At 39.9% G+C, this 26619-nt stretch overlaps 1 protein-coding gene across 2 annotated transcripts in view; it reads left to right on the forward strand.

The window, feature by feature from the left end:
• The window catches only part of LOC109049284 (B-cell lymphoma/leukemia 11A-like), a 54638-nt gene that overhangs the window by 2686 nt on the left and 25333 nt on the right, over positions 1 to 26619 (forward strand). For both annotated transcript variants that reach the window (XM_042736980.1, XM_042736981.1), the window contains exon 2: positions 1281 to 1616. In XM_042736980.1, the coding sequence (XP_042592914.1) occupies positions 1281 to 1616 (336 nt within the window). The remainder of the gene's footprint in view (positions 1 to 1280; positions 1617 to 26619) is intronic.

Raw genomic sequence — 26619 nt, forward strand, 5'->3', positions numbered from 1 at the left:
TTACCAACTTTAGAAGTTCTCGCTCGGTATTATTATTAAATCATGACTGAAGTTTTGCATATATCGATTGTCTCTGTTTTATCACAATAACACCTAACTGGAAGTTCTACAGCTGTTATCATTACGAATTCATTACGAATCAATATCACTATGAATCCCTCTGTATCTAGAAATCAGTTCTTAAATACTTTGAGTTCACTTTAAATCGAGTAGGCTTTCTTATATTGATTTGAATGGCGAGCATTTAATCTCGAAAAAAATAAAATAAAAAATAAATAAAAAACTACGTAATAGCGAAAAGCATTACTACATATAGAAGGGAAATTTATCACATTTCGTTATTGTACTTCATGTGCAAAACGTCTGGGAGATACTCCATATCTGCCCCTCAATATCTGCCCCAGACTGGGCTGAAGTAAATTTATCCGCCCTGCACATGATCCTAACACCTTTTTATCAAAATCTGTACCAATCATCACCCACTAAAATTAAAATCTATTTTTTGATTCTCTGTGGTTTTAGGTTCATTAAAGCATGAAATTGGCAGCTTATAAAGAAGGTCAAGATTCTTAACCATTAGGAAGCTAGTGTAACCTCTGCGCAAAATTTCACTAAACATCCATTATAAAAATACCTGCATGTGTGTGGGTGTGTGTGTGTGAACCTTACAGCTAACTTTATCGTGAGGGGGGAAAAAGCTAATAGCCTTTACTGTGTGAAGCTTGTATTGTTGCAGCTGTGACTTGTGTCGGCTTTTCTGGATATCTGCACGTGTTGTCCATGCAGTCATTTCATGATCCAGATGTGTGTATGGTTGAGTGAAACAAAGAGTCAGGCTGAGATTAATTTACTGTAGATTTAGACACAGATGTTAATGCACTAAAACAAACATAACAAAATTTTGTTGCCTTTGCTGTTATATCATAATAAATCATATGTTAATAAGATGTCAAGCCCTTGTTATTAGTTACATGAATATTATGTTTTATGCTTGTTCACTGAAGTTTAACTGACAGTGACTAAATGTTTTTTTTTGTTTATTATTATCATCATTATTTTTCATAACTTGTAATGTAATTGTGAATTAGAAATGTAAAAGATGGTTTTGAAATTATAAACTAAATTAAAGTGGTGGATTAACATAAAATGTGTATCCTTGTTCTTTTTTATCCTGTTATGTGCCCCCTCGTCTTGACTGCTTTCATTACAGCACCCAGTCTCTAATATTCCCTCTGCTTTTCATTCCCTCTGTGTCGCATATGGATTCTTCCTGCGTGCAGCCGAGCCCCTGTCAGCCGTGGTCTCGGAGGAGAGGCAGGAACAGCGCGGGCTGGTACAGGTAGCTCCAGAGGGAGACCAGGACCTGCTCACCTGTGGCCAGTGTCAGATGAACTTCCCTTTGGGAGACATCCTTATTTTCATTGAGCACAAAAGGAAGCAGTGCAATGGCACTTTGTGCATGGACAAAGCAGTGGATAAGCCCCCCTCGCCCTCGCACGGTGAGCTGAGGAGAGCCTCCAAACCCGTGGAGGTGGGCGTCCAGGTCACGCCGGAGGACGATGACTGCTTATCGACGTCTTCTCGAGGAATCTGTCCCAAACAGGAAAACATTACAGGTAACCTCATTCCATGTGATTTGTCTTTTAAATATAAAAGGGCTGTGCGTGTATCTGTGTGAGAAACATTCGTGGTGGAGCCGAGTTGTTGTGTGGGCCACATATCGTAGACACATGTCCTTTCTCGGTGGGGCGTCTCGTTTGTAGCTCTGGAGACGAATCAGAGTGCTGAATATTTAAAAGCTGTGGGGCAGGAAGGGGAAGGGGCTATATTCAATCAAACCTCAGAGTAAGAAGCCATTACGAAGACCAAAAGAGGAACCAGCATTTCTTCATAGAGTACAAAGATAAAAAAAAAAAACTTTTAAAATCTGATTTATTATCTCAAGATCTTCGCTGCTTGGAATCAAGGATCTCCTTCAGATGGACTTTGTGGGATTTTGATAATTAAGCTCAGATTCGAACTGTAGATCACACATTCCCACCACCGACTGCATGCTTCGGTTTAGCACATTTGCACTTTGTGTTTCAAATCCTTTTTCTCTGGTATCTTGTCGTTCACTCTCTATGGTAATCAAATGAGGCCCAAAGTGGCAGACTGTGACTTAAAAGTTGCAGATTTGTTAAAGAAGAGTGCAAAGGGTGTGTTCTTTATGGCATGACGGACTGCTCATCCCTACTGGGAGGAGAAAAATAAAAGGGATTGAGAGGGGTAGATTTTGGCACTGGAGGGGCGGGTCGAGGAGTCCTTGCTGTGACAGGAGAGGCCATCCCCCTCGGTGTGTGTCCACAGGCTCATGGGAAATGCTTCTCTGTGCTGCACAGCCTCTCTCATGTGGTCTCGACAGATGTATCTTGATTTCGTTGTGGGTTCTTGCACAGCCACATCTTATCCGTATAAATGCACGCCTGCACATTTTCACTTTCTGTCAAAAAAAGGAAAGGAAATGGAAGGCCGTTCGGGTATTTTGGTTTGTCAGGAAACAATAACACAATGCTAATTATTTGTTTTATTTTTGTGGATGTGCGTTTTAATTAGCGGTTGGCTTTATGCACTATATAAAACACGGAAAATACAGTCATAAAAAAGATAGTCCCTAATTTCCACTGTAAACAGCTTAAAATAAAGGCAACCCTGGAAGCTTAGAGCAGCGTAAATCTAATCTTGCTTAAGCTGAGCGTTAAGTGAAATGAACTGCTTTAAGTTGTCGGCGTGTTATAATGTGTCCATGAGTGTTTTGTGCTGGTGGGGTTTTTTAGATGTAGAAAATGTGAGAGTGAGACTTTCCAGTCTGTTTTTCTGGCCTGGCTTTATGTTTGGCCATTCTCTGGGCTGCCTCAAAGATCAGGTTCCAGGAAGCGTCTGGGTCCGGTTAGCCCCATCAACAGTCATTTGGACTTGACCCTTTGCTCTGGGCTAATTATCGTCTGCTGAGTTCAAGTATCAAGTTGTTTTCCAACAGTTCCCACTTGCATAGTTTGAGAAGCCTCCTAGTTTGTGTGCATATAAATGTTTACAATAATCTGCTGTGGAACAGAGTTTTGTGCTATAGTACATTTAAATTTGATCAGATATGGAGGCTGAATGGGGTCATTTGTGTCTGCTTGCCCTCTTTGTTTTAAGCATGTTGATGGAGTTTCAGTACAAATTATACAAACTTTATGCGAGCCGGCTATTGCGCACATCTCTTGTTTCTGTCAGCCACTAAACTGGGTTATTAAACTCATTTACATTATAATGTATCAGGGTTCAGCTGATAGCGTTGGGTCACTGGTATTATGTGTGCTTGTTATTATGTTTTTTTAAACAATTTTGTAGGAAGGTCCATAACAGCTTCTCAGCATGTTAGTGAATCTGCTGCCATGGCAGGTCAGACAGGGAAGAGATATTAATTAGCCATATTATAGACGATTTCAGACATAACATATTCAAGGTTAGTTGTGACTGCAGCTTACCATGAATGTATAAACCAGAATAATTTGAGTGTGTGTGTGTGTGTGTGTGTGTGTGTGTACCTGGGTTAGAGGTGCTCTAGAACATCACAAAACTGCAAGGTTGAAGGAAAGCTGATAGTTCAATGCTTTTAAGAAAAACATTTTTATTACATTTCTATCATTATATATATATATATATAGTTATTCTATATTTTTTAAGGATTTTTTAAAATTCTGTTTTCCACAATTTTGTGTTTATTATTTTATATATATTATTTTATTGTTACTTTTATTTATTTTTTTATTTTGTCATATTTTTATTTTATATATTAATTGGTATTATTTATTGCATCTATTTTTAAGATGACTCATTAGACTATAGTTCAGACGACCAAATAAGGAGATTGGTATGTGTGATGTAACAACTCCATTTCCATATAGAGCTGCTCAGTGTGAGAAAAGGCAGTACCTGTCACAGAGGAATGCATTTGCTGTGTGAGCATAGAAAGTGGCAATGCACACGTGTGTGTGACTGTGTATTACCCCAAATAGCACAATGTATCCTGTTGAGGAGGCCTTACTAGAGAGAACTGAGACCCTCTCCTCTCCCATGCAGTGATTTGATACAGTCATAATGAATTTATTTAATTTTTAATCCTTAAATGAGATTTTGAAACCTTTCAGTTCTTGAAAATGGCAAAAAATAGACAGGTTGACACAAAAGTGTCTAGTTGAATTAATGCTCTTCCCAGAGCTTTGCATTCGCTCTGTTGATATAATCGGCATCGTGTCCTTTGCTGCACAATATAAGACGTCTGATGAAATGTAAAAATTATGCAGAGTAACATCCTATGATCTTCTGTTTCGCAACGCCTTGTCCAAAAACATGTCGATGGAACAGATTGAATTCGCTTTGGCTCGCGATATGGGGCCATTTGGAGCTCTGAACTTTTTTTTTATCAAGCGCTTTTCAAGACTCTGTCTTTCGCTATGGCAGCCCTTCAGAAATTATGACTGCTCTCCAATAAATCGGCAGATTAGATCGGACTAACACTGCTGCCATGCAGAACGGACCTCAATACAGATAATTGTTTTTTAAATGGCCTTTGCTGGGTGGGATTTTAATGCCTCTAACTCTCCCGCTCGCTCGCCCATTTTGTCACTCTCTCCCTCTCTGCTATGCATATGGCTGTAGCAGTCAATGTAAATCAGGGGCATCCAATTAATATTGAATCAATTACACTGTGTGCGATTGTCTGGCATGTGAGCCGCCTGCAATTTTCTGTGCCAAAATGTGACCCAAATGAGTGGCTTAACAAAGACCCCAGCAATTTAAGCTTTTTTTCCTTATTGTTTTTTTTCTTCCTCCTTTTTTTTTTTTAAATCTCATATTATCTGGAGCTTGATGATCTGTCATGATCATAATTATCATTAAAGCGCCTTTCTGGATTTCAGCTGTGAGGGAGCGAGTGTGCTGACACTGATCGTTTTTTAAGAAGACTTGTGAGGAGCAGCGTTAGCTGACATTCGGTCGTAAGTGAGAGCCAGTTGTTTTTATTTTCTGGGCGGCCCTGTGAAGTGTATGTGTTTTTTGACAGATGTAACAGACTTTCTTTAGAGGCACATGTGGAAATATGCATGTATACAGAGGATGCTCAGTGTCACAAGATCATTTTATCTGTGCAGATGTGTGTGTTTGCTGTCACGGCTTAATATGGGGCGACACCCAAACCTTGCTTGTCCTTTTTTTTTTTTTTTTTTTTCAAGAAATCAAGAAAATGAATTATCAGGAAGCGACAAAGAGACATGTCTTACCCGAGCGGCAGTGGTGCCCTGGAAGCGGCTCTTTATGAATATGTATTCAATTTGGTGGGGAGAGGCATTCGCCTCTAATTTTCCAAACCTTTTTATTTCCCTTCACCGGCTGGATTTCTTCATACACAAGACCGGTCATCCCTTTCATAGAACACCGTGTTGTTGTATGCCCATGAGTGTTTGTATTTAGTCCCTGCTTATGTGTACCATCTCCTTTCTGATCTTGGAAAAAATAGCATTACCGAATGTGTGTGTGAGAGGTGTGCAGAGCTTTTCCAGAGGGAAGAGGTGTAATAATAGCACAGAATGATGTTTAATTCTCTTGGAGCTGTTTTGCTGCATGTGGAGATGTGTCTCGCAGCATCCCTCGCAGAAACATTGTGATATTCTGCATCCTCGGGCTTGATTTGCATGATACAGTCGGCTCGGTGCTGTGGGGGTGGACGGCTTCCTTTCATTCGCCATTCTCATCTAATGGGCTACATGGCTACGGTTGGGAATTTTGTGTTGCACGGGAAAAAACAAGAACCCATTTTTATGTTATCTGTGCAATACTTATTTGTATTCAGTTGAAATTGAGAGATATTATGTGAAAAATGTATATTTGAAGGCTTTAAACCTTAAAAATCACACCGTTTTTACCTGTTTTTTGCACCAAAGCCGGCGTGCAAGGAAACAAAGGTATTTAGCAGCCAGACGGGCACTGCCTGGCACAGTGCCACCCGCTCCGTCTCAGTTCTTCCACCCCCGCACCCCTTCATACGCTCTTAGCACCCAATGACGCTCTCGTCCCCCCCATCCCTCCCTTCTGCAGACAATGGCATCGCCTCCTCCATCACAAGAAGAGAAATATCCAGCTCTCTCCTTTCTGTCTGTCCTCATCTCCATAATGCCACCTGATCACGCCGTCTTTCTGGGACTACCTCGAGCGATCGCTTTGTCTTTCCGCCGGATGTTAGGTGAAAAATAATAGCTATGCAAAAACGCTCAGTATCTGTTGTTGTTCGGAGGTACATGCAGGTGTAGAGTTCGATTTTAGGTCCGTGAGAATTGTGATTATGCCTCTGCAGAGAGATTTTGTGATCGTTTAACTGATATTCAAGCTTCAAGCCCCTCTGGTCTGATCTCCTCATTTTATTTGTGCCAACATGTGTGCGTGTTTTGTATGTGGGTGGACGCGTGCAGACCCACTGGGTCCTGTCGTATGGCAGCTCTCAAATTGTGTCAGATGTTTTAGAGGAACGTGTCCATAAAAATGTTTATGTACTACAAAGCATATTTATAAATCTCGGCGGATTACAGACAGCTTCTATAAACACAGATAGGAATGGTTGCGAATTGCTAGGCCATGTGTGTGTGTGTATGACTGCAAGAGGCCTGTGCATTTGTTTGTGGTTTTCTGCAGCCGTGAGGTGTGTGTGTGTGTGTGTGTGAGTTGGCACTAGTACTGCAGGACATCCCTCAGCGGCCAATGCCAAAGAGAAATTGGCACGGAGCAGGGCTGGAGGCATCGGGTGGGCTTCAGGAGGGGTGTCCTCCACTACTCTGTTTACCTTTTACACACACACACACACACGCTGTCAGACACATGCGATGGTCTCGTCACTGCTTCAGAGCTAAGCTAGTTAATTTTTTCACTTCTGTCTTCTTTCTTTTTGCTCTATCCCTACTGGTATCGTCGGGCGGACACAACTCCACTACGAGGTCACCTTGACCAGCTATGCCCCCGCCAGCCAGGTCGCTCAATACGATCAATTCATCTGGGCTCTAATGGTTACAGATGGCAGGACTTGAGTCTCTACAGACACCTTCAGCTCTCACCGTTTTTCCTTTCTTCTCCCTTCCTGTCTGTTTTGTCACTCCTTCTATCATTCTGTCTCTACTAATCTCTTAAGGGGGTCCGCTTCCCACCTGTAGGGAAGAAAAATCACAAATGAGATTGCTTTAATATCTCAACAGTTGCTCCAAACGATGCTGAGATTAAATTTTTATTTTTGTTGATATCTCGGATTTTTCTCCTCAGAAATACCTCAGAAGAGATTTTTCTCAGATTTGTCAAGATATCAAAGTCTGCAATCAAATTTCACTTAAAGAATTTTATGAGAAATATCTCAGAAAAGGTTAACTTTGACTAACCTTTTCTACTAAAATAATTTTTTTTTTTACTTATCTATTAATTAGGTCAGTTTTTGTTGAAATATCTTGCTTCTAAAGATTTGCCAAGAGTCGAAAAGTCTGCAACCAAATCTCAATATGAATGATCAAATTCTTCCAAGATTTAAAAGTTTGATATAATTTTAATTTATCCACTTTAATTTTCTTGTTTATATGTAACCTTTCATCTCATTTGTGTCTATTATTGTTTCCCCTAGAGGTTTTTTTCTCTTAAAGCAAAACAAAGAATTTAAGAAATTTCTCCTAAAGCAAAACATCTGGGGAAAGGTCCGTTTTGTTTCAGATGTTTTAATTGGTTACTTGAAACTATAAAGTCAACTGAACTATAAAAGAGCAACATTTTTGCTATAATCTTGTGCTTTTTAATTCTAGTTAGGAATCTGAGTTTTAGAAGAGTTCTTATCAATATCTCGAACTGTGCTCAGTGTTGTCAATGTACCAAAGTTTGCAATCAAATAACATCTTGACTTATCTAAACTATAATTTTATATTTTACACATTAGTTTTCTCATTTGTGAGAAGTTGTGTCTATTTTTATGTATCCTACAGGATTTAAAATTAAACCTCTGATAAAAGTTTAACTTTGTTTCAGATGTTTATCCTAAAATTCTTGTTACTTAAAACTCAAAGCCACCTGACCTACAAAAGAGCAATCTCTAAGCAATGAAATTTTCCTCAGGGAAGTGCCCTCAGAGTTCTCACACAGGTGAAGACAGGATGTTAGATACCCGTTTCCTGATCCGGTTCTGTTAAAAAAAACACCACAGAATTAAGCAGGACAGGCTGTCTCTTGCAGGCTGGTGGATCTCCATCAAAACCTTTCACTTAGACTTTCACTTGAAGCCACTCCACACCCCTCACCCATGTGAGGTCCTCAAGAGCGTGCGTGCCACAACTGGAGCTGCCGTCCGTATCTCCCTCTCCGTGTTTGTGTGTGATTTGGGTGGTTGCCTGCTTTGCTCATGTTGGTATTGGGTGCCTGCCTAGTTTTAGAGGGTTGTAGTGTTTGTGTGTGTGTGTGTGTGTGTGTGCACGTATTTGCGTGTGTGTATGTGGTTTTAGACTCTGCCGTTGAGACAATATGCAGATACGTTGCGTGACGAGAGCTCCGATCTTTCAAAGATTAATGATTAGCCTAATTTTCTTTTTATTTCACTTTTTTTTTTTGCTTATTTCTGTCATATAGACACTATATGTTAATTTTAGAAAATCTAGTTTAACAATAGATTGCATTAGATACATTTATTAGGTTGGTTATGTTTATATGATTCTTTTTAGTGTGTTTGATATTGGTCCAATGGGTATTCAGATATTCAGATATTTGGTACGATAAGCTCACTGTAGCTTTGTGTGTGTGTGTGTGTGTGTGTGTGTGTATGTGTATATACATATATGTGTGTATACTGTTTATAGATCCATATGAATGTTCAGAAATGTCCTGTTATGTCAGTTCCAGTGGTGACTGGGCTCTGAATCTCTTCTTTACTGTGCTGGAGACCAGTGTGGGTCACAACCCCTCACCTAGAGCAGGACGGCCTGTCATACTCTTTCCCCTCCTGCCTGCCAATAAGTTAATTGCTTTATTTTTAGATTTGAGTGGGATGAAGCCGTCCAGAGCCCCAGCTGCAGCCCACACAGGCTCAACCTACCTGTGACCAGAGGAGCTCTAATATTTGATCTGTGTACAGTTAGACACAGATATCAACCTTTAATTTCATTTATAGTGAAAGTGAAAGTGAAAGTGAAAGTGACGTGACATTCAGCCAAGTATGGTGACCCATACTCAGAATTCGTGCTCTGCATTTAACCCATCCGAAGTGCACACACACAGAGCAGTGACCACACACACACTGTGAACACACACCCGGAGCAGTGGGCAGCCATTTTTTATGCTGCGGCGCCCAGGGAGCAGTTGGGGGTTCGATGCCTTGCTCAAGGGCACCTAAGTCATGGTATTGAAGGTGGAGAGAGAACTGTACATGCACTCCCCCCACCAACAATTCCTGCCGGCCCGAGACTCGAACTCACAACCCTTCGATTGGGAGTCCGACTCTCTAACCATTAGGCCACGACTTCCCCACTATATAAAGTGGGGAAGTCATTATATGGGATCCAGATGATGCTTTTTTGTGTTGCTCCATGAGCGCTCACCTGAAAACCTTTTGCTGGTGTAATTTAAAAGAATTTAATATATTTCTCAAAGATACAGCTTTTTAGAGTACAATTTTTTTTTTGCACTATATATATACAACTAACAGAAAATTATCAACCTTCAATTTCATTGATAAAGACACCAAATCATCTCTTTTTGTGACTTTCATATTCTATGAGTGCTGAAAACTTTTGAATCAGTGTATTTGTGTATACTTACCTGTAGCCTTGATTGTATTTAATTTAATTGCTTTTATTGTAGATATAATATCAGCACTGTAATTTGCATAACTAATGGAACACAAATTATTATGTCTGCACTAAAGCTAGGTTTTTATTACCTCTGTTACAGCTCTACCTCCTCAGATGTCTGCTACCACAAATATTGAACTGCTTTTCAAATGATCATTTACTCAATAAGCCGGCAATTGCCATAAAAGCATTTCCTCTTTATGAATTAACCGATCTGTATGAAACAAGATGAAAGCAAATAAAGATTTTGAAGAGTCGAGTAAAGCTGAAAACCAGCTTTGTTAAGCAGCCATTATTGTGCTGATTGGTCTCTAAGCTCACACATAGACCCTCACTAGCCTCTGTCAGGCCCACGGGGTTCACATACACACGCACACACGCACACACGCACACACACACACACACACACACACACACACACACACACACACACACACACACACACACACACACACACACACACACACACACACTGGGCTTTTCCTATTAACAAATTTAAGGAAAATGGTGCAACATCTACTCGTAAAAACATGTGCTGGTGACACATACGCACACACACACCGCTACTTCCTGACTGAATCTTACTGATAATTTGCTCAGGCTCATTTGAATTTTAAGCACTTCTTTAATCTTCAAAGCCTAAATTGCTTTATGAATATGCATGGTGTGGGCAGACTTTAGTTCATTACCTAGTTGTAAATTCTAATGACCATTAGGTCTTCTCAGTAATTGCCAATTGTTTTGCATTTTTGATTGGCCTATTACCATACGCATTCTGAACACATCAGCATGGCCTGTCAGACCTTCTGCAGGGAGCTGTGTATGAGAAAGCATGCTTGTGTTTGTAAGTGTGTATGTGCATGCTTACACAGGGGAGAGGGTCCTGTGGAAAAAAAAAAGAAGAAAAGAAGCAAAGGTATAAATTGCTTCTGAGCATTGCTTTTTTCATCTCGGATTTTGAAAGCAACGTTTTGTATGTGAAGATTGAAAGTTCACCGGGAGATTTGACATATTTAATTTACTTGATGACTCCGCACACCCTCATTAATGCACTTTGCATACAGCAGCGCACTTAATCACTGCTGATCAGACCCGGCTCAGCCCGCCGCTGTAACACACTGCAGAGATAGCGGAGAGAGCCTCGTCTAACCACTCAAATTACGCACACACTGACAATGATTCTGCCTTCTGCACATGACGACATTTGTGCAGTTTTTTCTGCTCCAAACCCACCGTAAACCCCCTTCCCAACAAGGAAGCAGATGTTGAACACCTCCTCCCCCCAAACACACACACATACTCTTGCTGGGATTCAAATGCTAGTGCCATTTTCTGAGAGTGATTTGTCTTACTAAGTGAGGCTCTCTGTTAACATGCTGAGGGAAATTAATTAAATCTTTCAGCACATTGCGTGTGTCCCTCCGCATGTGGACATGTGGCTGTAATGGTTCCGGATCTCAAACATGTTCATACAGTCGGAACCCATATGGAAATGCACACGTAGAGACACACACTCACACACACACATCTCGCCATGTATCAGTGAATGCATTTCCTAAATGAGAGACTGTCATATGTAATTGAACCAGAAAGAGACTGAGAGTGGGCGTGGACAAAAAATATCAATCAAATAAATTCATGCATGTGTTATAATGAGCAATCAGATAGAGAGCTGAAATAAAAGAAAAAGTTAAATTAAATTAAATTAACTAATAAAATAATATTTTAATAATAAAATGATACTTTAATAATAAAATGATACTTTAATAATAATAATAATAATAATAAACTAAAAATAAAAAACACAAACAAAACCCCCAAAGGTAAATTGTTTTTCTTTTCTTTCTTTTTTTTCTTCATATTTTGCATATTGCTTTTTTTCTCCTTTCTTTCCTTGCCTGATTTCACCAAAAGTGCTTTGAGGGAGCGCTGAAACCTACATTGCGATGAAAAAGAATTCTTAATCAGGAAAAAAGTAAGTTGCGCACGGCTGCACGGTTCACTCCTCGGATGGATGCGCCGGTTTCAGGAGAGGAGGGGAGGAGGGGGAGGAGGGGGAGGAGGGGGAGGAGAATAGACTCGGGCCGGTGGGACTCAGCAGGCACTGTTTCCTCCGGACTCCTTTAGCCCTACCCTGGCTGTGAGCATGCTTCAAAGTTGTTAATATTCAGCTGGGAAACCGTATCCAGAACACAAATAAATTATTAAGTGCATGAACTTTTTAGGCAGTAAGATGAACTGATGGGGCACATCTGTGAGATCCAGGGTCTTTTTTTTTATTTGTGTGTGTGTGTGTGTAGCGTGGTGTAGTATGGGTTTCTTTGCATGCATGCGTGTGTGTGTGTGCCTGTTTGTGTGCATGTGCGGAGTGGATCTGCCCTTTCCGACTTCCCAGCCTCTGGTCTCCGGCCAAGGGCATGCATAATTGATTGCACACGCGCTATCATTTTCTTGATGTAATTGCCTTAGTAAGATATGATGAAATCTAATGGATAATTTATCGTCTCAAAATGGGTAAAGAAAGAACGAAACGGCTGTGCATGTTTAGGGGAAAAGCGCTGGCTGTCCGTTTGACTCCATCCTGGGCGGCATGTCTGATCTCTGTAATACGGGTTGATTAGTTATCTTTTCTCCTTGATTAGCGGACTTAAAAAGTAAATACTTCTCTACAATAGAATCTCTCCATCCTGAGGTCTTCTCTTCAGCCATCTGTGTCTAATTCCATCCTTAATTCAGCTTTAAGTTCTTTTCCCTCTTTGTCACCGTTTCTTTGCACCTGTACAGCAGAGAGTGTATTGTCATCCTTTGGGAATTATGTTTGAGGGGTTATGTTTGATTGAGACATCTTGCTCTGGACTACTTGCAGTCAGCTTGTGTGATCTGTCATGTGCCGCATGCATTCGCTTGTATGTGTGTATGTTTGTGTGTGTGTACGTGTGAGATGAGATCCTGGCAGAGGCTCTGGACTGTTTGTTTCACAGTGGGGGTTGTGAACCGTGTCTGTTTGTGCTCTGAACAGGAACCTATCCCTGATGGGTGCTGCTGTCTCTAGTCTGTTGCCTGAGCTCATACAACGCACACACAGACACACACACATGCATGCATACATAAACACGCAGTGGGGCTTTACCTGTATATCTGGACCACGCATGATATATAGACGACCTGCTCATGTTGTGGCTGCCTTAATCCTTGTATCAGTTGTCATCAGAAACAGAGCGATCTGAAAAGTGGGAGGAGGAGACATCTTATAAACTTCATCGGCCTGGATAATAAATATTAATTAGGAGACATAGTCTTTGCTGTAAAAGAAGAAAAGTAAGCACTATGTGTAAACTCTAGAATATATTTGGGAACCAAGAGTTGCAAGTCAGAACTGTTTCCATTTTTCATGTTCATGATATTTGAATCTGTTTACAGTTCTCACATGTATATTCTTCCACTGATGCAGACGGAATAAAATAAATAAGTTTTTTCTTTGTATGAAGATGTTTTCTGCATTGCTATTCAGTGCGAACGAAGTCCAATTTCTAAGCCTAAGCCTATGACTCCTATGTGCCAGTTCTTTTTAGTGAATCAAAAACACACTGCGCAACCAGTGACGTCTGATTCCCAAGCAAATGACACTTATGACTCTGTTCTTTTTTTAATAATAAAAAAAGGTTGAGCAGTTTCTAATTTAATTTGACTTGTTTACTGATCTGAAAGTCATATATTCACTGTAGTTTTTGGTTGTTCATAAGATAATGTAGTTAAAGATACACATTATACATTTAGTCAGTTGTATTTTATAAACATTCAGAAATTAATGATATGTGTTGCCACATTTTTCGGTTCTTTGTTGTTTTACATTTATTATTGAAATAATCCCAGCATTTGGCAACAGAATTGCATTTTTATTTTCAGCAAATATATCCCAAAAAGAGGGGGGGTGAACTTACTAAGGTTTATAATAGTATGGGTGACATGTCTTTATATTCCACGTTATTTATCAACTGCAAAGAATATTGGACAATATGATAAATGTAATACCTAACTGAGGAAAGGTATAAAAAGAATATATAATACTGTCTTTGACTGCAAGACAAAAACTGCAGTAAATTGCCCTCTGTTTGAAAATCCCCGCAAGCAAGTACTAAAATACTCTTAAGCCCATTTCTTTTTCCCCTTTCTCCTGCACTTTCTCTCCCTCTCCCTCCCTTGTTCTTTTATACTTTTCCCTCTCTTGAGTTTCATTCTCTCCGTTGCATGTCATTCCAGGGAAAATCCAGAAGCCGTATGTGTCTCGACACGTCTGAGGCTAATGCTAACCATTCTTTTTATCTCTTCTCTCCCCCTCTCTTTTTATCTCTCACACAACTCTCATTTTCTTTCCTAAATCTTCTTTTCGTCTCATTTTTCTCATTTCGATATTACTCTGTATTAAAGTTACACACAGTGTCCATGTTAAAAATCTGCTATACAAAATCTAATTTAAACCTGGGAATAAATGTTTTTGTATTTTGAAAATTCTAAAGTTATGCTGTAAAATGATGAAGAAATGTGAAGATTCTGCACTATTAAATATGCAGATGTGTCGTGTTGATCATGTGATTCATTCAATCAGATGTTCTTACTTCTAATAGAACACAAAGATGCTTTTTGGATCAATCTGGAGAGCGTAATCATCCAATTCAACATAAGCATGTGAGGTCATGCAGCTTGAGGGCTAAAACTAAAAAAATTCTGAAATTCATGTTCATATTTAATTAATTTTTTTTCACTCAAATTATCATCTGATAATATAATCTGCAATTAAAAATATTTTATTATATTACAAAAATGCAAATAGAAGCATGTTCACTTTTTGGACCCCACTGTATGTGATAAAACTGAGGAAGGATTAGATCCAGGTCGCAGAGGGCCTGGTCAAGCACATCTGTGCCTGTGAGGGGGCATTGGAATGGGGGTGGCAGAGTCGAGGGGGCATCCACACAAAGACAAAATTGTCCATTGGGCCCATTAGCCTCCTTGGGCTCAGTGTGGTCAAACTGGCTGAGCCAGACAGGATGATAGATTGCTTTGTCAGAGTCCCAGGGAGAGCCCTGAACCTGAAGTACTTTGTTTATCTCCAACAAAAAGGGAAAGGCTTTAGAATAATCTACGTCTGTTTCTTTTTCAGAGAAAGAGCGAGCGGCGAGGGTTTGAGGGGGTGAGGGAGGTGCTGGTTGAAGGGGGAGTGCTGGGGCCCTATGGTGGTTGTCCATTAACAGATGAACTTGGCCGAGGTCCAGCTGTTTGATGAGACAGTGTCATAGCCCGCACTCACTCTAGCCTTTACAATTCCTCTCACCCTACTCTCTCTCTCTCTTTCTCTGTCTCTCGTCAGTCGTGTTGTCTGCTTGTTTTTTTTCCTACCCCTCATTTTCAGTCTGCTTTTCTGCCTCTCTTACTTGATTTCTCTTTCTCTCTCTTACACTGTACCTGCAGCCGATTCCTCAAATGCTTCCAGGTTCCTTTTCGTTAAAGGCGAAAACAACGCTACTTTTCTCTACACCAGCTGCACCCCCTCCAGTGTCAGAACCAGTTTAGACCGGTTAGCTGGCCTTGTAGCCTGGGCTCCGTCACCATCTTCTTTAGCTTGGAGGACTTTTGAGAACAAAAACAAAACACCAAAAGAAAATGAAAGCGCAATACTGATAATGCTCGTGACCTGCAGGTCCCCGTTGGTGATTTGAATTAAAGAAGAAGTTCAAATTAACACGAAAAAGCAGATCAGGTTGAGGAAAAAAACGCTTTGAGGAAATCAATGTGTTTGAGGGGTCATTTAGTCCATTTAAGCTGAGCTCATGCTATAACAGGGCATTAAACGGGACATGAAGGCCCTTTGTGTGTGTTTTGCTAGACAGGGTCACGTATCGAGTGAGCCATAGCAAGGGCATTTCCTTGGTGGAGTCTGTCACTGTCCGCCCAGCTGCGCTGTGACCGCCTGTCTGATCGCCACTTGCTAAGCAGCTCGCTGAACTCGGGAGCCCTGATGTATGACCCACTTACCCTCGGCCAACAGAGGACACCATCGATTTCTCCCTCTACTCTGAGGGATGGTCAGTGAACCCTGGGCCGGCACTGACCCAGCAACAGGGATTCATCTGTTGGGACTGTGCTCTACAGGGGTCTACAGGGTTCAACAGTCATTAAAACCTGGAAATATCAGGGAAATTTAGGCCTTTGAAAATTATAAATTATAGAAAACACAGGAATAAATTACATTTTTTAAACATGTAAAATATTAAATTACATATTAACGCATCTATAGCATGTTTCTAAAGGAAAAATGACCCTTCATTTCTAATAATGTACATTAATTCATCAAATTTACTTGCATACAAATTATTTATTTGAGGTTTTTTCAAATTAGTATAGATAATTAATACTGCCCCCTCACAATATTAATATTAATATTGGCCTGGTTATTGGCAATACCATGAAAATAATTATCGTCTTATTGGTATCGGCCAGAAATTCTATATTGGTGCAGTCCAAGAAATCATAAATGTTTAAAAAAGTCACAAACACCAACCTCCTGGACATTTAGCTTGCTGCTGTTGATTTGATAGAACAGATCTTAGTCTTTTTGATTTGTTTGATTTTGTTGAATTTATGTTGTACTGCATCAGGTCTAATCATTTAAAAAAGCTTTTATTGATTCAGTCGGATACATACATACATACAACAGTTTTTAATATTTTACACTAGAATGGTCTTGTGAGGGCAAGGGTAGACTGCTTCCTTCTGGAGCAATGTATCATAAAAGCAATCCCTCTTATCTGAGGCACGGCCCACTTCCCCATCTCATGCAAGGTGTCGTATCAAAGGTGAGCTTGGACACAGGGAACAGAGGTCAGTACTGGTCTGCTCTGCAGTTAATCAGCCATGCCACATACACACACACACACACACACACACACACACACACACACACACACACACACACACACACACACACACACACACACACACACACACACACACACACACACACACACACACGTGCACACACACACACCTGCCTCATAGACACAGCTGAAACAGTTATCCACTGGATCATACTGCTGGCCACCAACTGTCAATCACTGGCTGGGATCCGACCAACCCGACATTATGCCTTTTTAAACTTTATTGTTTGAATGATAAATGAGGCTGTTATTTAGATTTTCACAGACCAAAAAGATTTATATTTTTCTTATATATAGCTTTATTTGTGTAAATATGTACATTCTGCTATGCTCCTCTTAGTATTCAGTATGTCACCAAATGTTTACGACACAACTGCCGTTATGTTTATTCATTTTTATTAACCAGCATCAGTTTTAGTTGAATGATTTCCTGGTGAGTTTTATTTTTCCTCAAATATGTGTTTGCCGGAGGGCAGTCACATTTATTTGTATGTGAGTAAGTGTGTGGGGCTGACCTGAATAGTCAGTCTAGAAGTTTTCTCCAAGTACTCTTTAGGGAACTGGCTGTGTATATCTCCAGCTCTTCCCCTGATTTCAAGGGGACAGACCAGCAAATGTGAGTCTCCGGTCAAATGTTCGCAGTGTGTGTCTGTGTGTGTGTTATACACCTTCATGAATACCAGTGTATCTGTTATTAAAAGCAATAATTTACTCAAAAATGAAACTGTATCATCATTTACTCACCCTAATGTCATTCCAAAACTGCTAATGATTGAAAGATGAAAGACAAAAAAAGAAGACATTTTGAAAGATGTTCCAACTGTTTTTGTCCATATAATGAAAGTAAATGGGGTCCCGTTGACTTTCACTGTATGAACAAAAAATACCTTCTTTTGTGTGCCAAAAAATGTGGAACAACATTTACAGGTGAGTAAATAATGACCAGCAAACCAGCATATGTATGTACATGTTTGGCACTCAAAGCTTTGTTTTGGTGGCAGATTCACAGGTCATGGTGTGTGAGCTACATGAGACAGCTGGCATTTCAGAGTGTGTTCATGTTGGCGCTCATGTATGTGTGTGGAAGAATGGACTGTGGTACATGTAACCCGATTGGGGTCAGAGATCTGAACCCCAGATGTAACCACAGGCCAGATACAGCTCGGCCTGGGTCAGACTGACAGGCTGTACATAGAGAGAACAGAGCAGTAAGTATAGGAGGACAGGCTCAACATAGACAACATGGAATTCATTACACCTTGCCCACCGTCACTGTAGCTGGCTTGGATTTCTAAGGATAGATGTGATTAACTAGTGGCTATGTGTATTAACTAGCACAGAGCAAACTCGATACTATTTCTCGCAACTTTGGCCAGCAGGCTATTTCTGGATGCACACAACATCACACACAATGTCCAAGAAACTGCAAAAACATGAATCTCATAATGTGTTCTATTTGATATTAGCATTACACTCCCTACACAAACCGGAACTTTCAAAAACAAAACTACACCAACTGATAAATAAACTCCTATACTTCCTCCTCTTTTCAACCGTCACTTTCCCTTCACACTTCACTTGCTCACTTTAAAACCCTGTGAGTGACGTTTTAAGGTGTCATAGGCACACTATTGATGCATTTTACCTCAATTTGGTTGAATTTTATCGTAGTATTCTTTGTGATGTTCCATAATGCATTGCAACAAGCTCTTTGGAAAAAATAAACCCAAGATCATGCAAGATTAATATTGATTACTAATAGACATATTTTTATTTTATTTTTGTATTGAATTTTTTTTTTTTTTCATTACTGAAATAGTTCAGCATAATTAAAAATGGATTAAATGTTGATTTTCAAATTTTTGTGTGTGCCATGCATTTTTACCTGGTTTATCATAGAGCTGCATGATTTGGGAAAAAAATAGAATTGCTGTTTTTCTGAAAACACTTGCAATTACGATTTAAAATGACATTAAAAATAAATAAATAAATCTCCAGGTTTGCTGTGCTTGCTTGTAGGGCTACACAAAATTGCCCCCCTCCCAAAAATGTGTAACTATATATCAAATTATATAATAATAATAATAATAATAATAATAATAATAATAATAATAATAAACAAATTATAGTAAAATATTGTATATATTGTGAAATACTGTAAAATAAAAAAAGTATTTGAAAAATACAATATTATAATAGGCTATAGTAAAATTATTATTATTATGACTGTACAAGATGACTATACTAATATTTATGGCTGTCATAATTTCTTAATTTTCAAATGGTAAACCACTTAACTGTTTTATTTTTTTAAATGTGAAAAACCTTAGAAAGCCCTTAAAGCTTCTCTTTTGTTGACAACAGCTAGTTTATAAGTGTTTCTCATTACAAGTTGGGAAGATGACAAGAAATAGATTATTAGCTTAGCAATAACCAAACATCAGACTCTGTTGAAGGAGAGGTTCCATGATGTTTATAATGCTGCCTTAGAAGACAGCTGCGGTATTTTGTGTTAATATTATTTTTAAGGAAAGCAGAGGGTACTGAGATGCCGAAGCAACACAGGGAAAGTGAGTGGTCTTTAAACCGCCCGTACCCTCAACTACTTCTGTTCACATCAATAGAGAGAGAACAAGGTAATGGGGTCGCTGGTGTTGGAGTTTGATGTATGGATTATGTTTACTGTGGCATATTTTGTTTGTGTGCGGGGGCCGTAAGATTGGGCCGTTTGATGAATGGACATGCCCTCCAGATTCACATCAGCACCTGCGCACCCTTCCTTTCCCTCCATCCTGAACACAGCAGCCAAAACTGCCCCCTCACACCCCTGGTGCACCTCCATTTATGGGGTTATAATTGGCTTGAATTAAAAAAAGTGCAGAGACAAAGAGGCTGCATCTTTTTTTTCTTCATAATTGTGTTTATATAACCCATTTCTGATGTTTACTGTCCGTGCCATGAAAGGATATAGTTATGTTTATCTTGGATACAGGTTCACCCACTGTTAGATGTTTCTGTTTAGTTATGCAAACGTGAAGTCTTTCTGCTTACAGGGGCCAGAGTATCTGTGATGTTTGCTTTTGGGCTGTGTGAAGTCTTGTTAAAGTGCCTTTTATTAACAGTTTGCCTGGACAAGAGCTCTTTGGCACTGAGGCATAGAGTGAGAGTGAAAAAAGGGAAAGAGAGCAGTTTTCCACAGCTATTACTCCTGCAGAAGGACCATCAAAAGCCACATCAGTGCCCTTAATGGGGCCCAGTCCACAACTGATAGCTTCAATGTGTCCAACAAAACTATAATCCTGAATACTAAAATATCCAGACAGCTTTATGTGTGTAATTCATTAGGTATAGAACATGGAATATATAGAGAAATTAATCTGTGCAGCTGTAAAATGTGGGTTTTTAAAGTAATAGTTCACCCGAAAAGGAAAATTTCGGTCATTATTTACTCACTCTTAAGTGGTTCCAAACCTGTATGAATTTCAGCTGTAGAAAATTTAAGATACATTTTTGAAGAACATTCTGAAAAGTATATAAGGATTGGGGCTGCTGAGTTAAAAAAGGGTGCAAAAACACCATAAAGGAAGTTGTAATAACAGTAGTATAAAATTTCAAAGTAAGTAGAATTTAGAATAAAATTGTAATGAAAATATAAACAAGGAAAAATATATAAAAAATGTATATTACTTTAAAGTATTAATTTTTATGTATTTATTATTTTATTCTATTTAAATTAAATGTAATTAAGTAGGATTAAGAATAAAATATTTTATTTCTGTGCTCATGTGTGCATGTATAGTGTGTATATCCAAAGCTCCAAGTAAACACAACAATTTTTGTTTGTGCACACTTGGTGACTAAAGCTCATCTGATTCTGATTCTAAAAATCTTCAGATCCAGACGACTGTTAACCGCTGTGATCAGTGAGCCAGTTTCAGACATAAATAACTTAAAATTCTGTCTGTTTGTCTTTTGAATCAGATCTTTACAATTATTAAATGTTTCATTCAGTTCCCTTAACCATTTGAATGATCTGTTCACAAATTATCAAACAGGTTTTGTGAATTGGGTGAGCCAATTTATTGAACAGATGAAAAACGATCAATGAAACTCTCACCAAGAGGAGCTAGTGAATAAAAACTTCTGTTCATCACACACATCTTTTTTTTAGAAGATTAAATATAAAGAGTCGCACAACCACGTTTATGATGCTCTTGCGTCTTTTTAAAAGCTTGACAGCTCCAGTCTCCAATCACTTTCATTGTATTAAAAAAAGAGAGCAGCGGGTACATTCTTCAGAAATTCTCCTTTAGTGTTCCACAGTAGATAGAAAGTCACACCGGTTTGAAATGACATGAGAGGGAGCGAATAATGATGTAATTTTTATTTTCGACTGATCTATTCCTTTAATTCCAAAATGTGGCGGAGTTTTTGGCGAGTGCAGCGCAGGCTTTGTGGTTTGCATGAGAGCAGAGGCCGGTGGCACTCTGTGTGGGGTGGAGAGGTGAGTGTGTGAGTTTGATCTGCTCCATTGTCTTCCCTCTTCACACAGTGCTCTCCAGTGAGAAGTAATCAATAGCAGCAGTGGCTGACTCTCTGCCTTTGTCTGCGTCTCTCTGCAGCTACTGAGAGACAGTTTTGACATCTCGGCATGCCGCGGGCAAACTCTTACCCTCTCTCTCTCTTTTGCGTACACACATACACACACACATCATGCCAGCCTGGCTGCTCTTTGTTCAATGTTGCACTGCTCTGCCTTTCCGGCACACACAGGGGCTTGTGTAGGAGTGTATCTCTGTCTCTCTCTCCCTCTCTTTTTTTTTAAACATTCCATTTTTATAACTCTGCGCTGTTAAACGCATTACACTGATTCCATAAGCCGTGCTGTTCTGCTCTGGAGAGCTGATGCTGTGAACTCTGACCTCTGCCAGACTTTATAGCCTTTTAACGAAAAGTTGTTAATGCCTTTGATAAGTTGCGGGTCGGCTGCATGTGCGAGGGAGCTAGCGTGGACAGGCAGTGGGGGAGGAGACTGTGTGTGACCTCACTGCTGGAGTTGAGGTTGTATCAATAGCCAGAGAGTTACTGGCTCTTCAGTTATTTTTAACTGTACAGTAGTTTTTGTGCAGGACGGGGGGAGCTGTACTGTAAAAAAATGCAGTTTTACTCTACTATGGTGAGACCGGTGAGATTGAGATCCTCGTGAATACAGTCCTCATGCATTTGGATCCATTTTGACAATTTGCACCTGGCTGGGTGTTTGTTTGCATTGTGGATGAGTGTGGCTGCAGCACAGAAGCTTTTTATTGTCTTTGAAGGCAGACTGTAAAAAAAAAAAAAAAATGTCTAGAAAATGAGAATGAAATGTTGGTAGTGTGGTAATGTAGTAAATAGTTTCCCTAAAACTATGCATGATAATGTGTATGATAATAATAATAATAGTAATAATAATAATATATTTTTTTATTGCTTAACTAATAAACCCATATTAAGTGAATTATAATAACTTAGCCTATTAACATTCAGGACAAAAATCTATTGACTGTTGGACGGTATGGTGGTGGCACTGTCTAAGTCATGTGCTTGAATTACTAGAAACTCACAAACTGATAAAATATATCTAAACTTTGAACATAATTATAAAAATTTGAATTTCATAATATTTTAGAAAACTGCTTTGAATAAAAATGTCTGCAAAAATCTCAAATTATAAAAATTATAACTTCTTTACCAACTCTGTTTAAATGCGCAGAAATACAAATATGCATTTCTATGTAATATGTATTTTAATATCATATTTGAGCCCTCAGTTCAACTCAGACTTAAGTCAACATGAAATTTTAATTCCAGTCTCTAAATGTCTGTGGCTGGATTTATATATATATATTTGACACTTTTTTATTTTATTTATTTTTTAATTTAATTTAATTTATTTTAATTTATTAATTAATTTATTTAATTAATTGCAGCAACCTTTTCCTCTCTTTCTCTCCTGTTTTGTCTTTGTGTTTTCCTCTCATGGTCCTTGTGACCAGACACAAATGCCTGTTTCTGCTTGACCAGACAGTGCTGTGCAAGACCTGTTAACAGCAGAGAGCAGAATTCTCAGGTGACCCCTCTGCCCTGCAGACTAAAGGACTGTGTAACACTCTTCATATGTCTTACTCGCCCTTGTACTTTATTTATTTATATTTTACACAGAAATGAACAAAAGAGGTTTACTCTCTGACACTAAGCGTTCACAGGCCTCAGCGGAGGTGAGCGTGTCACAGGAAGAGAGAGTAAACTGTAAGAGCAGTCCGCCGGGGTGAGTTCTGCATTCAGCTGGCGGTCAATAAACCGATCTATGTCCCCGCTGACCTTCAGAATGGAGTGACCCCAGCATCCCTCAGACAGATCTGACCAGCGGGCCATACTGCGCTGGACACAGACACAGCCCAGACCGCTGCAAACAGGAACACACATAGAGCTGTTATAGACTAAAGGGCGGTCACAGTTCAGGATTGATTTCCTGTGGGTATTTGTGTGCGTTTGTAAGTGTGTGTGTGTTTATTTTAAAGCGGGGTCCGGAGTATTTTCCTGGCCACAGGAGCAGCCACGTCTCTGCACAGATGCCCACTGCTGTTTATCGGCTCTGCACTGTATGCATAATTTAAATGGAGACCTTAGCCGCACAAATTAGAGCTGGGCTTCTGTTATCATTCATAATTCTCATCTGATAACCACTAATAACAGCCCTCTCCCTCCTCCGACGATGCTCGCTGCATAATGGACCTAACAGCTTTAACCAAATTACCTCCAATACGTATATGCCACAAGGCTAATAAAGCCAAATAAATGTATCACAGGCCGGGTAGCCCAGTGCCTCCTAATGCACATAAATCCACGCTGGCTGGCTCTCATTACCCTGTGTGTGTAGCGGAGGCTAAATCCTGTCTCTATCATGTCCTCCTCCCCCAGTGACCACTAGCTGCCAAGTCAGAGAGGCGAGCTGCCAGTAATCAGCGCACGATTCCCCTCGCTCGTCAGCGTGCGCCGAGCGGCCTGCCGCTGTCATGGCCTAGTCCGAAAAGCGACGCTCTTGGTGGAGATGAGGGAGGTTGTTTTGCCTAACAGGTCCACCACTGTGCTTCCTGTATAAGAGTAACGCTCACTTTTGATGTGCTATATATAAACTTGACTGTGAGACTTGTCTGTGAGAGAATTGCAGTATAAAAAGAGTAGCATTAATTAGTGATATCTCACTTGTCATTTTCAAAATCTGTTGACAGCCTTGTCAATGGATAATAAAGAGATTTATAGCTGGTGCTGCTCGCCAAATGTACTACAGTTTTTTTTTTATTTTTTTTTTTAAAGAAGTCTCTTATGCTTACCAAGGCTGCATTTATTTGATCTAAAATGAAATAATATTACAATTTGATTATAACAAAGTTCAAAAGAACAGCATTTATTTGAAATAGATTTTTTGTAACAATGTAAAATCCTTTACTGTCAATTTAAGGCATCCTTCCTTGATAAATAAAATAATAAATTTCTTCAAAAAAAACTTACCCTAAACTTTTGAATAGTACGGCATCTGCTGCTTTATTTTAAACTAAATAATGAACAGTCATTAAAAGAAAAAAAAGTAATGAAAAGATAAAATAGTCAGAAAAAATATTTGTATTATTTTTATTAATATTTAATTAATTCAGCATTTTGTGTGCACACCATTTGCATTATTTAAATTGTATTATGTATATATGGGCGTCATATCAGCCATTGGTCCTGCTCTCAAGGAAAAATCCATCTTTGGACCAGTAGAACTGATGCAGTAGTCACTCTGCTGATGCAGTTTACTCTGTTTGTATAGACTGAGTACATGTGGTCACTGTTTGGTGTAGTGATGTGTGTATGTGTGTGTGTTAAGAGGAGAACATCTGGACATGACAAGAATGCAGAAGTGAAAATCTCCCACAGCAGACTAAATCACCCCCTTCATTCACTCCCCTTTATGTCTTCATCAGTGGCTGTGAGAGGCCCCCTGCCCGCTCTCTTCCTCCTGTTTCCCTCTCTCTGTTTCCAGCCCGCTTTTGAGCAGATATGTTAGAAACATCCACAAGTACTCGGAAGTTACAACAATGATTGATTATGAAATTGCGTGAGATTCACCTCAAAACACTTCTTTCACAGCTACTACGTAAACATAAAAAATGGGACCTTGTGGTTTTGTGATTTGTTTTGAGATCTGATTGTTAAAGGGGCTCACAACTATAGCACATTTACCTTTGTATGGCAAAATTCCACAGTTTTAATAGGAATATCGTAATAGGAATCTGGAATTTCACATAAGGGACACGTGAGTCAAAACACTTCTGGATCATATTCAAGAGTGTTAAACTTTGCATATTTGCCACGTTTACCAAGATAAAGCTGCTTAGGTTGGAAGTGACCTCAGTGGAGCAAAGTTTCACCCAAATTTTGCTAATATGGTTACACACTAACGGTGACTTTCAGTTCAGGAACATCACTAACATATATGTATATATAGACACATCGAAACCTCACTAATGTGAAAGTCAACCACCATAGTGGTCTCCCTCCTCCTTTGTCCCTTTATGTCTCTCATGCTGTTTCTCACAAGGTTTTCCTGCCACACGTGTCCACTCCAGACGGCTTCACCTCTCGACACCTGAGGAAAGCAAAGCAAAAACAGGTAGTGAAAAACAAAACCGAGAGAGCAGCTTCTGTGAAGCCATTGAACCGGAATGCTTTTTTTTTATGTTGTTGCCTCAGTGATGTACAGTGAATCTGTTTATTTTTCAGTGGAAGGGTGTTTCCTCTTCTCTATAAATACTCTCTCTCCTGTGCATATGAGAGAAAGAGAGTTCAATGATGTGCTTTTGGCTCTTAAACACACACGCAGTGGTTTTAGCGTGGTGCTCTATTGCTTCGAGCTCAGCCCTGACCTGCCAGGCGCATGTCTCAGATTCCCACGTAGGGCGTGTTGAGACCTTGTGTAATGACACAATACCACAGAAGCTGCTCAACCTGTCCCCCCTTCTCCTCCTCCAATTTCCCCTCTTCTTCCATGTGCTAATCTTTTGCTCCTTAGTCGGGTCCAAACGGTCACAGCTTGACGGACCTGTGACCAGAGTGCCGAGTGTCCATTCAGAATATGGGGGCTTAAATTGAAAATTTTTATATAATCTATAAATCCTCGCTCTTTCTTTCAGCTTGCACCTTCTTGCCTCCTACTTGCCCCCAGATTTGCAGACAAAAGCATGTAGGCCCATTGTTGCATGGCAGTCGAGGGCTGAATGAGAGACAGAGGGTCACTGGTGGGTTTAGGATTGGCTAAGCGTGCAGGGAAAGGGTGGAGCTTGAGGGGGGAATGGCGGCCTTTGAGAGGATCCCACCCGTTCCACTCCCCTGTTTCCCAGGCACCCGGCGTCTCTATACGGTTACACAAAATGTCCGCCACGGCTCCCCTGTTGCCAGGCTCTATTATTAGCAAGTGTCAGTCAGTTATCTGAGAATAGTGCTTTTAGCTGCCATTTAAGTGGCTGACACTCAGGTTTTGCAGCAGATTAAATGAAATTTTAGGCGCTGTTTGGCTTGGCTGCGAGCGGACAAAGGAGACAGCTGTTGTTGGAAATGTAATCTGGCACCAGCGGGAAAAGGGTGCCACGGCTGAGGCTGCCCACCAAGTCTCCCTCCATCTACCCGACGCCTTATTTCCAACCGTGGCAAAAAGTCTCACTCCATCCTCATTAAGCACCCGGAGAGACTTGATTTTAAAAGTTGACTCAGCTTTTTTC

The sequence above is a fragment of the Cyprinus carpio genome, chromosome B13 (genome assembly GCF_018340385.1).
Source record: "Cyprinus carpio isolate SPL01 chromosome B13, ASM1834038v1, whole genome shotgun sequence".
Classification (NCBI taxonomy): Eukaryota; Metazoa; Chordata; class Actinopteri; order Cypriniformes; family Cyprinidae; genus Cyprinus; species Cyprinus carpio.